The 13,612-nt window shown below is 43.3% G+C and overlaps 1 protein-coding gene across 4 annotated transcripts in view; it reads right to left on the reverse strand.

Moving 5' to 3' along the window:
• Positions 1 to 10,302, reverse strand: part of LOC147010604 (adhesion G protein-coupled receptor G6-like) — a 72,422-nt gene extending 62,120 nt beyond the window's left edge. Inside the window, exons 1-4 of one of the 4 annotated variants that reach the window (XM_085860284.1) lie at positions 10,126 to 10,302; positions 7,316 to 7,482; positions 5,829 to 6,179; positions 1,729 to 2,346 (exon numbers count right to left, since the gene is read on the reverse strand). In XM_085860284.1, the coding sequence (XP_085716410.1) occupies positions 1,729 to 2,346; positions 5,829 to 6,179; positions 7,316 to 7,379 (1,033 nt within the window). In that variant the 5' untranslated portion in view covers positions 7,380 to 7,482; positions 10,126 to 10,302. Of the gene's footprint in view, positions 1 to 1,728; positions 2,347 to 5,828; positions 6,180 to 7,315; positions 7,483 to 10,022 lie in introns of all 4 variants that reach the window. The other 3 variants (XM_085860282.1, XM_085860281.1, XM_085860283.1) reach the window with 3 other exon arrangements.
• Positions 10,303 to 13,612: the final 3,310 nt, after the last annotated feature.

A 13,612-nucleotide genomic window follows, 5' to 3' on the forward strand; every position in this document is an offset into this window, starting at 1 on the left:
CTTTCCACACTATGGGCTGCAAGAAATCAACTCTTTGGGCGAGTTCATCAGAAATTTCTCAAAATATTTCATTGTACAGAGGTACACCTCTTTCTCACATGTATGTTTCCAAGTAATTTTGGCTTCTTTCAGAAGCTTTGTGAGCCATTTCATGTTTCAATCCGTCTGTCACACATGATATACGTCCATCTGCCCCAATGGACCTCGTTACTATGGTTTCCATGACAGAGCGGTTTAATTACTACCACCAAATTTTGGAACCTGGACACAGCATATCCAGAGAACTCATTGCTGTATGGGAACAGGATGTCATTCTTCATCCCATCGTTCCACACCCTCTCAAGCTTGGCTGAATATAAGAAGAGAACCACCTGGTGTCAAAGTAATTGGAGGTTGCACCAGCCCCAACTGCTGTTGTCAAGTTGGTGAGGTGCAGATGCAGGTACAGTGCCAGGAACCCATATGGAACGACTAAGTTGGCATCAGCACCATGTTCATGCCGAGCAAGGATTTAGTTTGCACAGAACTTTGTCAGTGTGAAGCTGATGCGGATATGTGCCAAAACATGAGCTGCCATTGAGACCCCAATGACATGTTGCAATTTGAAATATGAAAGGACGTACTTGTGAATGATGTTATGTGTTAATTAAGTCAAAAGTCAAAGTAATGTTTCAAACATCAACACATTGGACACAACTGTATACTTTGATCCAGGGATAAACTTGTGTCATCATTATTTAATTGTGCAATTAAGATGATGATTTAAAGAGCATGTTATATACTGTATTGTGTATGCATGTGTGTGTATGTATATATATATATATATAAATAATGTAAATAGTGGCTGTTTTGGAATCCAAACTGGCTGCCACACAACACCAAGATATGTATTTTTTAATCCTTTGTAAAACTTGTGCAGCTATAGTAGTCGATAAAAACATGTACATGTGACAAATAATAAGACTATGCATGTCAAAGTAGTAGTTAATTATGTTATAACCGGTAGCCATTTTAAAATCCAAAATAGCTACCATTGGAAGCTTGAAAAGTATTGGTATCAAGTGGTTTTGGCTTTATTGATGTTATAACAGTACTTCCTGATACTTATGAACATTATATCCGAAAATATGCATATGGATTCTATAACCTTGCAGACTAAACGATTCAATCCAATCCAACAGCCACACCAAAATAGTCTCAGTGATGCCAACATGGTTTCAGTCAAAAGACTGACTGGGTGGTTTGCCATTGTCTTTGATATTGGTAATCAGGGGCAGGAGTTTCAAATTTGGCCAGGGTACCACTACACAACAGTATACTTCTGCAGAAGACAACATTGGATCTTGAACATCCACCATCAACTGATAGCAGAGGACAAATCTGGTTAAATATCCGTCTACACTCAATGGGATGGTATACTCACTGATGCAGTGCCCTGCCTGCAAAGCAGGAGGGTGGGAGTTTCTAATGAGGTTGGGAATCAAACTCAGATGAAACAGCATAAAAGCCTGTGTGATACCTCTGAGAAGAAATCTTAAAACTTAATTGTTGTGATTCATTCAGAGAATCACGTTATACGATATTGATACCATCAAAAATGTTATAAAGAATGAAACAGAAAGCAATTGCTTAAGCCAAATTTCATCACCTTTTTCCATAAATGTCTGAAACTTTAGCAATTGAGAAATTAACAGCCACAAAATGAAAAGCAAAAATGCAAAGCCTCACCAAATGGGACATTTGATTTGGAGTTCATCTGAATGTTGTGGAATTCCCAAGTGTCCGCAGACCAGGGCAAAAAGTTTCCTGATGTGTTGCTGCTCAAACCGCATACGACTTCAGGCCAAAGGCGCAGGTGAAAAAGCTCTCCTTGGAAGGTCCAAGGTTGTTGAAACCACATCCTGTCCTTTAGGACTTCAACACGCTGACCCAGGAACACACTGCCGCCTCCTTTAATGGTGGCGCCCCGAGCCACGTTCACCCACGAGGCTGCCATCTTTCCATCGACAAAGAGTCTTGCCACACCTTCGGCACCCTGCCAAATGGTGCACACATGATGCCAGGTGTTCACAGTGGGGATCCACCTGTACATGACCTCACTGTTTGCAACATTAAGGATCAATTGGCCGTCTGCACCACCACTGAGGGCAAGTGACAACCTCGAGGCGGCCGGCTCGATGTAAGAAAAGACTGTCCACAAACTGCCTTCAGGTGCAGTCAACTTGAGGTCAATGCAGAATGTGATGTTCTCCATTGGTACTTCGCTAGTAGGTAGAGTCGCTCGACCAAATTTAGTTCGTGCTGCCGGTTGGAATACGGCAGCTTTCCTGTAGATGGTCTCTGGCTCTGTTGAAGCAAATGTAACAATCCAAAATAAATTTAGAAAACACAGTTCAATTTTTGTATCAAAAAGAGAAGGCACTGATGTGATTATTTATTTTTTTAACCAAATTAAAGCTCATGGAGAAGCAAAAACATACATCACAAGCAGGGCAAGGACGTTCAAAGTGCTCAGAATGGAACACCAAATAGGTCAACCCATACATTATGAACATATCTTAAACTTTCAAAAACTTAAAATGAAGAGCAAGTCGAGCTGGTCAAGCCTAGTGTCAATCTGCGTCAGCAGACAGGTGGAAAAATTGATGAAATCAATAAGGCATTGATCGAAGAATGCCAACCGCCATGGGAAGCAAGAAGAAGCTGACATTTTATGTTACCCCTTCGTCGGAGCAAAAGAGCCAGAATTTTTCCTCTTTTCAAAAATTTAATTTGCTGTTCATCAGCTGAATGCTTTGTTGGGATGATCTAGTTAGTTTAAAAGCAGTTCAAATCCACTGGAATTATCCAGAAATATGTGGTCGAAACGTCAACACAAGACAGTACTTCCTTCACATCACGCTCAATCACAGCTTTCATTCATGGCAGCAGGTCCACAACCTTCTCCTTCTTTCATTAATTATTCCCTTTTCACAACCATCAAAATAAACTCAAAGATCCACGGCATTTTCTTCATACCAAGCTGCTCAAAAAAGGTTCTGCAAGATACTTGTTATCTATGACCAGTGCGCGCAATGAAAGACCAGTTCCGAGACCAAATGACGGACAGGTTTCACTACTGATTGGCGACACATTGACCCTTCTGTAGCTGCTATAAATCTGTCGCTGAGAATTAGCTACAGACATGTCGTTGCTCCATCAAAGGGTTTTGCCAAAGCAAACTTTAACCTGCATTGGGATTCAAAACTTGGGCATCAATCCAATGGCACTCAATGGCCTACTATTTTCAAAAAGTAACAAAGAACGTTTGAGGTCCAGGCTAGCAGACGAGATAGCCAACTTGACATAAATGACAGCGTACTCTACAATGTGATGCCCTAGGTGCAGGTAGAGCACTTTGCGAACAGTATGAGGATATGCAGTTGGATCCTATTTTACATTTTTTAAAGTTACTAGTACATGCCCGTACGTGCATGCCCGTAGGTGCGTAATCCCGTACACCCATCACAGATTTTGCAACCAACAGATTTTGAAGGATCTGATGGATGACGTACCTACGGGTGTGCCCGTACGTGTGTGGCTGTACATGCAAAAAAAAACCCCACAAAAAACAAACCGTATGTGCAAAAAAAAAGAAAAAAAGGAATTGTGAGATCAATCGTGATGTCATAGCACCGTCTCCTGTCATTGGTTTGGTAAATAAATGGCCATAACTTGGGAACCACTTGTCCGATTAATATCAAACCTTTAAAAGGCACATCCACAGGTCCCTGGCAACATTCCTGGAAAGTTTCAATTCGATCGGACCAGTGGTTGTCAAGAAACGGCGGTCGCAGACACACACACATACAGACACACACACATAGATTGCTGGAATTATAGATAGACTAGTGCGTGCCCGTAGGTGCAAACAAAACAAAACAAAAAACTTTCAAACCGCGTGCCAGAAACAACTACACAGGCCGTTCCTTCGCTCTCACGTGCCCGTACGTGCGTGGCCGTACCTTCCAAAAAAAAAAAACTTTCAAACCGCGTGCCAGAAACAACAACTACACAGGCCGTTCCTTCACTCTCGTAAATGACGACTGGATTGGGGCATTGTGTTTATCTATAAATGCGCTTAAGAAATCGAGAAATTATTAGAATACAGTAAGTCATCACTATGCAGAAGTAGTGCGTGCCCATATGGAATGTTCACATGCAATCCACAAATTATCGCTTGTATTGATTTTGCCTTTTATCGCAAGGAAAAACACAAAGAGAAGAGGAAAGAGGAAAAAAAAAAACCGTACAAAAAATAATTTACTTCCTGCTTCGGAGCATACCAGCACTCTGATGTTACCGAAATTTATGCACCGTCTAATATGAAAACGATCATAACTTGGGGCATTGTGTTTATCTATAAATGCGCATAACTAATCGAGAAATTAGAATACACGAAGTCATCATTATCCGGAAGCCCGTACGTTGTAACCCGTAATGGGGAACGTGGCTGCCCGTTAAAAAAAATATATATATATAAATAAATATTCAAACCGCGAGCAACAAACACCAACCACACAGGCCGTTTCTTCGCTCTCACGTGCCCATACGTGGGTGGCGCGGAAGTTCGCATATCACAGTTACGATGACTCGTAATTTAGGTTTTAATGGCCAATTATTCAATTTGCGCCAACGTATTTTGCCTTTTCGCAATGTCCTCGCAAGGAAAAACAAAAAGAGAAGAGAAGAGAGAGAGAAAAAAAATTACTTCCTGGTTCGGAGCATACCAGGACTCTGATGTTACCGAAATTTATGCACCGTCTCATATGAAAACGATCATAACTTGTGGCATTGTGTTTATCTATAAATGCGCATAAGAAATCGAGAAATTATTAGAATACAGTAAGTCATCACTATCCGGAAGTCCATACGTTGTAACCCGTAATGGGGAACGCGGCTGAGGATCTCTTCCCCATCGGCCACGCCCACGCAACAACGTGTATTGTCATTGGTTTGGTAAATAAATGGCCATAACTTGGGAATCACTTGTCCGATTAATATCAAACCTTGAAAAGGCACATACTCAGGTCCCCAGCAATATACCTGGCAAGTTTCAATTAGATCGGACCAGCGGTTGTCGAGAAACAGCGGTCACACACACACACACACACACACACACACACACACACACACACACACACACACACACACACACACACACACACACACACACACACACACACACACACACACACACACATTGCTGGAATTATAGATAGATGATGGAGCTGCCTTTTAACAGGGTAGCATTTTAATGCCATCCCAAGTTGTCTTGAAGGCACTGAAAATTAACCACAGTTGGTACTGACACCACGTGTCAATAACTGGTGGGGGCAAGTAGGATAGCCAACACTTGAAGGTCAATAATGAGCCAGCTGGGTTTTAAAAGAGCAATCCAAGAGCCAGAAGGTTATTCACCCAAAACTAGCTTGGCTTCCATAATTTTAGAACCCAAATTCTTGCCTTCCGCTAAACCAAACTCCACAACGTCCCCCACTCACCCACCCTGCTCTGCAGAATAAAACCCAGACAATGCACCCCAGAAAAAAACTATCGCCTTCCTGTTTGGTTGTTTAGAAAATAAAAAACACCCTAATTGTCATGGACCATGATGACGCGGAAATAGAAAATAAAAAGAAATACTGAACAGGGCAGTTGAACCATTGAGCCTTCAGTGATGAAATGATGATTCAAATGTCCATTCGGGACGAATAGAACGCCGTGCTTTGTCACCACCCGACACCACAGCATCATACATCTTCAGCCTTCTTGCAAGAAAACCTCACCTTGCCATTTTAGGGATGCTCTGAATCCTCGGTTCGTATAGTAGCCATCGCTTCGAAAGGTCACCAGCAGGAAACCATGTGAGGCAACAAACGTTCTTCCTTTCTCAAGTGTCTGGCAAATTTTTGTAGAACTCAGTTGCTCAGAGTCCGAACTCACAGAAAGCCAATCGTAGTGGCATTCTTTTCCCTGGTTCTCCTCGAGTTTCAAGTCTATAATGGTGAGAACCACAGCAAGACCTCTCGGAGCTCGCACTGTCCACTGACACCACAGGTCGGCAGCGTAGGCATGATCAGGGTAGCCCGGAGACTCAATTGTCCCCTCCCATGTGACATTCTGCCCACAGTTGTTATCTGTGTGGAAAACATGTCAGTTAGCATGTGCTGACATTTTCGGAACTGCAATGGAATCCTTGTTTGGTTCAGTAAAACAAAACAACAACACCAACAACAACTCAAAGGCATTGAAAAGAAAAAACAAAACAAACACAAATCACAATACATTTGGTGACAGACGTATTTGGATTTCACAAGCCCAGACCTTGGACGAGATTACGGGATTTGAACAGTAAATCAAGAACATTAATTTGTCATCAAGTTTACATTGTGTGTGTGTGTGTGTGTGTGTGTGTGTGTGTGTGTGTGTGTGTGTGTGTGTGTGTGTGTGTGTGTGTGTGTGTGTGTGTGTGTGCGTGCGTGCGTGCGTGCGTGCGTGCGTGCGTATTCTCTCAAGGGATTATTTGGGAATGAAGAGGAGGAACAATTCCATTTTGTCAGTTGTAATCTGGAGGTTGGTGCTATCTACAGCTCTTACTAACCAGAAGTCTTCTGGGATGGTCAAAGTGACCTATTCCGCAGACATTAGCGAGGGAAGAATTTGGAATTAGGGAAGGGTACCGACATACAATGGCGTAGTCTTTAAAAAAGAAAAAAAGAAAAAAGAAGCACGGTGAGATCTTTAATGCCAATGACACTAGCAAACAAGATAGCCGAATTAACATCCACTTAAGCCAGCTTTACCTCCCTTCCAAAAAGGACAGTGCACTCAACGACGCAATCCTGCTTACAAAGCAACAGAAGGGTAGTTTGTCGCATGAAATCAACAAGACGAGACGATGCGAAGCGAAAAAAGCTGCCGATCTATTCTGAGACCTTCCAGGTCCAGTCTCAAGCACAAAACACACAGAGTGAACACTTTTACTTTCAAAACTGGAATATTAATGGCAATTTCAGTTGTACCCTAGCTTATGAGGTGTACCCTAGTTTCAACGTGGTGTGTTGGAACCCACGGGCAAAACCTCAAATGCTTTCGATGTATGGCTAACCATACGCCTCGAAACAGCCGCGATATCTCAATGTCCTTAAACACTGACTGTGAAGTCCCGTGACGATGAAATTACTGACATATTTGCGATAAGTCTTGTACGGCTTCCCTACGAGACAGTTTTTTTTGTCTGCGAAAACCCTATGGTCAGCGGATGAAGACTTACCGATCAGTGCCAGCGCCAGACACACAGCAGTTGAAAAGATCAAAGCTCGAAGGCACACGCTCATGGTATCGAGGTCTCACACTTCTTCGAAAGCTCCTCGCTCCTCTTCACTCCCTCAATTTCCTTTATGCCCTTGTTTTTTGTTGTTGGAGTTCTTGTAGCCTCTCCTGCAAAACCATAGGATTGTACTTAGGGTGTGTCCCAGTAGTTCGGCACACTTACAAGACTTGCGGAACTTTACTTTCAGGACAACTTTTGTATTGGTGACAATGAAACACCATCTCATTATGTTCATTATTACCTCCGCCATCTGCGATGGACAGAGGTTATGTTTTTATCCGTCTGTTCTGTTTGTATGCAGGATATCTCAAAAAAGTTACAGACGGATGCGGATAAAATTTGGTGGGCAGGTTGGGTGTGTGACAAGGACGAATCGATTCAATTTTGGTGAAGATCCGAACATGGAATTCAAAAACATTTTTTTAAAGTGATTCTTCACCATTTAGAGACGGGGCCAAAAACAAAATATAACACGTCATTTCAAAAACTTGTGGATGAGTTATAACAAAACGCGATGAGTTGGGTCGGTGACAAGAACAAGCCGATTAGATTTCGGTTCAGGTCCAGTTCCGACCTATCAGTGGGATAGAAAATGTAAACCATTCAGTCTGGCGGAGGTATGTGCTCTACCGAGTGTCATTCTGGTATTGTAAATGCATTCACTCCTCTGTACCTTTGCAAGAGTGAAATCCGATCATTAGTGAAACAAAAGCACCATTTTCTGCAGCATCAGTCATCCCTGAATGCTTCAAACACACCTATAGTATGGCATTTGTCATTCTGTCTTTCTGCAATAAATCTTTCAGACTGCATTTCTCCTTTTAATATTTTTCACCCAGAATGCAAGGTGCACACACAGCATGAACATTTCTTGAAGAACGTGAATTGTTTCTTTTAAATTTTTGGCTTCCTGTGTTTAAAGGGTCGAAACTCCATGATGTGTGTACAGGATTACGTTTCAGATCAAATGTTTGAAGGTTTCAGGTTTTTAATGGTTCGAGCTTCAAGTGACCAATTGCCGAGGCACCTCTACCGGAGGACATGCCTCGATACGTTTGGTGACGTAATCACATACCTGTGTTCCATGAAAAGGTTTTCTGCTGCAAGTGTTGCAACTAGAACGATAACTAAATAAACAAATAACTAAAAACAAATCCAATAACTCATACAGGATTTCTAGAGGACATTTTGGTGAGGGACTCCTTCTGCATTGCCCATGACTCATGGAAAGGGCTTGTCCGCGTATTCTAAGAGTGAAAAGGACATTTTGGAAGAGCGACACCAAACTGCACGGGATTCAAACATGAGGGTCACGACATCGTTTGTGATCAGAACACCCCAGCAGAGTGCTTGACCTTCAACCCCACGTCCCAATGGGCCGTGCAATAGATAAGAGCCACGGATCAGATGCACGAGAGGTTGATAAATGAGAACAAGTGGAAGCGTTTAGGGAACATGCCTGTACTCAAGCTTATCAAGGAGTCCCTGTCTGAAGAGCTGAGTGCATCACTCGCATCCACACACTTGACAAACCCATTTACACCACTTCGCTCACATTCCGTTCCTCTTGTAAAGATTCGAGCATTTGTTCAGTTCACGACCATGACCACCCTCTTATCATCCATTATCTGCATGTGTACCGAGCACACGCTCTCCATTAAAATGAGATGAAAAATCCCAAAGCACACGATGACCATTCACGTTGCTCTGTGCCACGACGGAAACATCAAAACTGCATGATCTCAACCTTGCCCTTCGAGATGCGTGTGATCATCGGTGGGATATCCTTGGCTTTTCGTCGTTGAGCGTATGGACCACGGTGTTAATAATCGCTGGAAACAGAATTCAAATTACATCTCTCTGAGAAAATAGTCACCAACTTGAAGGGCACTCGGGAGAGCGCAGACCTCGGCCAGGATGAACAGGTTACGTTTTTTATGCCAGTGAAAGGCTGGATCTGGGTCCGGACCTCCAAAATCTAATCACCTTCTCGACGTCAACTACACAACTCATCCACCAAGTTTCATCCGAATCCATCAATAACTTTTTGACAAATCGTGTTCATATCGTTTTTGGCGCTATCCCTCAATGGCGAAGAATCACTTGTTAGATTAAAAAAACATTCTCCAATGTGGATCCGGATCTTCACCAAAATTGAATAAATTCTCCCACGTCACACACCCAACTCATCCACCAAGTTTCATCCGAATCCATGTATAAAACTTTTTGACATATCATCCGATATATCGTTTTTGGTCCCATCCCTCAATGGCGAAGAATCATTTGCTCGATTAAAAAAAAATTCTCCAATGTGGATCCGGAACTTCACCAAAATTGAATACATTCTCCCACGTCACACACCCAACTCATCCACCAAGTTTCATCCGAATCCATGTATAAAACTTTTTGACAAATCATCCTATATATCGTTTTTGGTCCCATCCCTCAATGGCGAAGAATCACTTTAGATTAAAATTTTTTGGGGAACTTCACCAAAATCAATTCTTCCTCGTCAGTTGTCACACACCCAACCTGTCCACCAAGTTTTGTCTGAATCCATCCATAACTGTTTGAGATATCGAGTTCACAGACAAACGGAGAGACAGACAGACAGACAGACATGGGTGAAAACATAACGTTCGCCCACCAATAATAAACACGTCGGAAACGACGACTGGACCATCCAACGAAGGTGTCACGATATCCCAGCAGGTGGTCGAAACGTCTACGTCACGGTCACGGTGAGTTACCTGCCTGGGTTGAAGTCTCTGCGTTGGTTCCTTCGGCCTGAATGGCTCTGCGCCACGCTCACAGTAAAACACGCGCGGACACCAACGAGACGCCAAGGGAAATTGGGGCTGAAAAGGGAGAGACCGCACCCGTCTATCGCCTCTCTCGTAGACGAGTCGTGAAAACCGAGTCGCGCCGAATGGAGGCTCCGCCCACATCCAAGACTCCTCCCCAAGCGAGTTACGGGCTTCACACACGGACTGAGGACCGCGCCGAATGGAAGCTCCGCCCACATCCAAGACTCCTCCCCAAGCGAGTTACGGGCTTCACACACGGACTGAGGACCGCGCCGAATGGAAGCTCCGCCCACGTCCAAGACTCCTCCCCAAGCGAGTTACGGGCTTCACACACGGACTGAGGACCGCGCTGAATGGAAGCTCCGCCCACATCCAAGACTCCTCCCCAAGCGAGTTACGGGCTTCACACACGGACTGAGGACCGCGCCGAATGGAAGCTCCGCCCACATCCAAGACTCCTCCCCAAGCGAGTTGCAGGCTTCACACACGGACTGAGGACCGCGCTGAATGGAAGCTCCGCCCACATCCAAGACTCCTCCCCAAGCGAGTTGTGGGCTTCACGTACGGACTGAGACCACGCCACATGCGTGTGATACATTCTTACGTTGTGCGCACCACCATGGATTGATTTAAAATTTTTAAAAAAAGTTTTTTCATCTGAGACGCTCTTATAACTCTTCGGGACAACTTGTTCCATCCCTTTGCGTTCCCAGAAAGATCTCGGTTTCTGGAAGTATTGTTGTGCTGACACGTTGGAACATTTTCCGACATGATGTTGATGTTGATGTTGATGTTGATGTTGATGTTGATGTTGATGTTGATGTTGATGTTGATGTTGATGTTGATGTTGATGTTGATGTTGTTGATCCCCACAGAAACGGTATCCGAGGCGAGGCCGTTCTTGATAATGTTCGTTTGTCTTCCAGCTCGAGGCTCGGGGTGACCCTGAGGGTCAGTGAGTCGAGGAAAACGAGCCGGACGGTATCTCTCTGTTCCCACAGACTATCCGTGTCCAAACACAAGAACGCCCGCGGGATAACAACGAGTGTTCCCTCTGGGAAAAAGGTTCCTCAATGAACGAACATGTCACGTCGTGCCTCGGTCAGGGCGACATTTCACACGCCATTTGTCTTTAGAAACTCCGAATTAATACAACAGAGGAAAGGAAGTATGAAACAATGGTGTGTATGTGTTTGTGTATTTGTGTGTGTGTGTGTGTGTGTGTGTGTGTGTGTGTGTGTGTGTTTGTGTGTATGTGTGTGTGTGTGTGTTTTTGTGTGTGTGTGTGTGTGTGTGTGTGTGTGTGTGTGTGTTTGTGTGTATGTGTGTGTGTGTGTTTTTGTGTGTGTGTGTGTGTGTTTGTGTGTGTGTGTGTGTGTGTGTGTGTGTGTGTGTGTGTGTGTGTGTGTTTTCCCCTCGTTTCCTTCCTTTTCCCTTTAGTTATGCCTCTTCTCCCTCCTTATACCTCAATCTCACTATCACAATGTGGACACACCACTCCCATTCTGAGGTTGAAGGTGTGTGTGTGTGTGTGTGTGTGTGTGTGTGTGTGTGTGTGTGTGTGTGTGTGTGTGTGTGTGTGTGTGTGTGTGTGTGTGTGTGTTATCAAGATTAAAGAAACTTGGAAGGTTTTCTAACAGCCACGAGTGGGTCCGCTGTAGTGAAAAGAGTGGGGTGGGTTCACGGCTCCTAACAGCTGTTTATAAACATGTGATTGGCATCACAGGTGCGTTTTGCGATAAACCAACGGCTCGCGGGCCATAATCTCAGATAACACCTGTTAAGTTAATTTTAAAAATCGTCCATAGTACTGAATAATAACGTTAGTAAACCAATACGAGGAAATGAATTTTTCTATCTTTAACACGCCCGAACCCAAACCCAACCCTCTCACGAGCAGGTGATGGATGCTATTTCCTCCTCTTCCTCATCATCATCTTGGTCATTTGTCCCCTTTGCTTATTGCCTATATACATACATATATATATATATATATATATATATATATATATATATATATATATATATATATGTCCCCATTGAAGCTTCAGTCACCACACCACACTCTTCCATGAGTCTTGATCTTGTGTGGAGAGAATAATTAACGATATTTAAACAATTAAAATTATATCATGTTTCGATAAATAAATATTTACGAAATAACCTGAAATTTTTAATCGAAGTTCCAATTATCGCATGACATTTATCTTTGTATCACGACAAACACACACACACACACACACACACACACACACACACACACACACACACACACACACACACACACACACACACACACACACACACACACACACGATCCTGTGCGGTCTCCATGGTGGTGACAGAGGCCACAAGCGTGTGGTGATACACAACTATGACACATGGGAACTACATGCTTGATCACATTATCCTAATAACGCAATGACTCAACAATTGCTGACACACTTGTTTCAATAGGAATATATATATATATATATATACATATACATATATATATATATATATATATATATATATATATATATATATATATATATATATATACATATACATATATATATATATATATATATATATATATATATATATGTAAGCCTGGTATTGGCTCAGTGGTTACGGCAGTGGCTTGGGACCCAAAATGTCCTGAGTTCAAGCCCCGTTGGCACACTGAATATATATATATATATATATATATATATATATATATATATATATATATATATATATATATATATATATATATATATATATATATATATATATATACACATACACCAAGTCGAAAACACCAGGGGGTTGACTCAGCCTGCCATCCTTCCGAGGTCGGCGAAATGAGCACCAGTTGTACTGGGCCCGGTGTATGCCCCAGTTCGAATAGGCGTACCATATCCCTGTGTGTCGTAAGAGGCGACCAGGGTTGCGTCAGGAAGGGCATCCGGCGTAAAAACCTATGCCAAATCATTATGTGGACAACAAAACGAATTTCCATACCGGATTGGTCGAGGCCCGGGTTACCAACGACCGCCACCGGTACCGGTGGTCAGCAGGGTACCAGTGGAAATTGTGCTAGTGCTGGGCGAAGGAGGAGAAGGAGACGGGGAAGGCGAGTCCGGAGGCAGTGGGAGAGGGGGAAGGGTAGAAATGTGCAGGTGAGAGTTCGAACTCTGAATGTTGGGACGGTGACTGGCAAAGGGCGAGAGTTGGCTGATATGATGGAGAGAAGAAAGGTGGACATACTGTGTGTACAAGAGACCAAGTGGATGGGGAGTAAGGCTAGGAGCATTGGAGGTGGTTTCAAACTGTTCTACCATGGTGTGGATGGGAGGAGAAATGGTGTCGGGGTAATCCTGAAGGAAGATTATGTCAAGAGGGTATTGGAGGTGAGGAGAGCGTCTGACCGAGTGATGAGTGTGAAGTTGGAAATCGAAGG

Source organism: Eptatretus burgeri, chromosome 16 (assembly GCF_056783735.1).
Source record: "Eptatretus burgeri isolate ZD-2024b chromosome 16, Ebu_testis_v1, whole genome shotgun sequence".
NCBI classification, from domain to species: domain Eukaryota; kingdom Metazoa; phylum Chordata; class Myxini; order Myxiniformes; family Myxinidae; genus Eptatretus; species Eptatretus burgeri.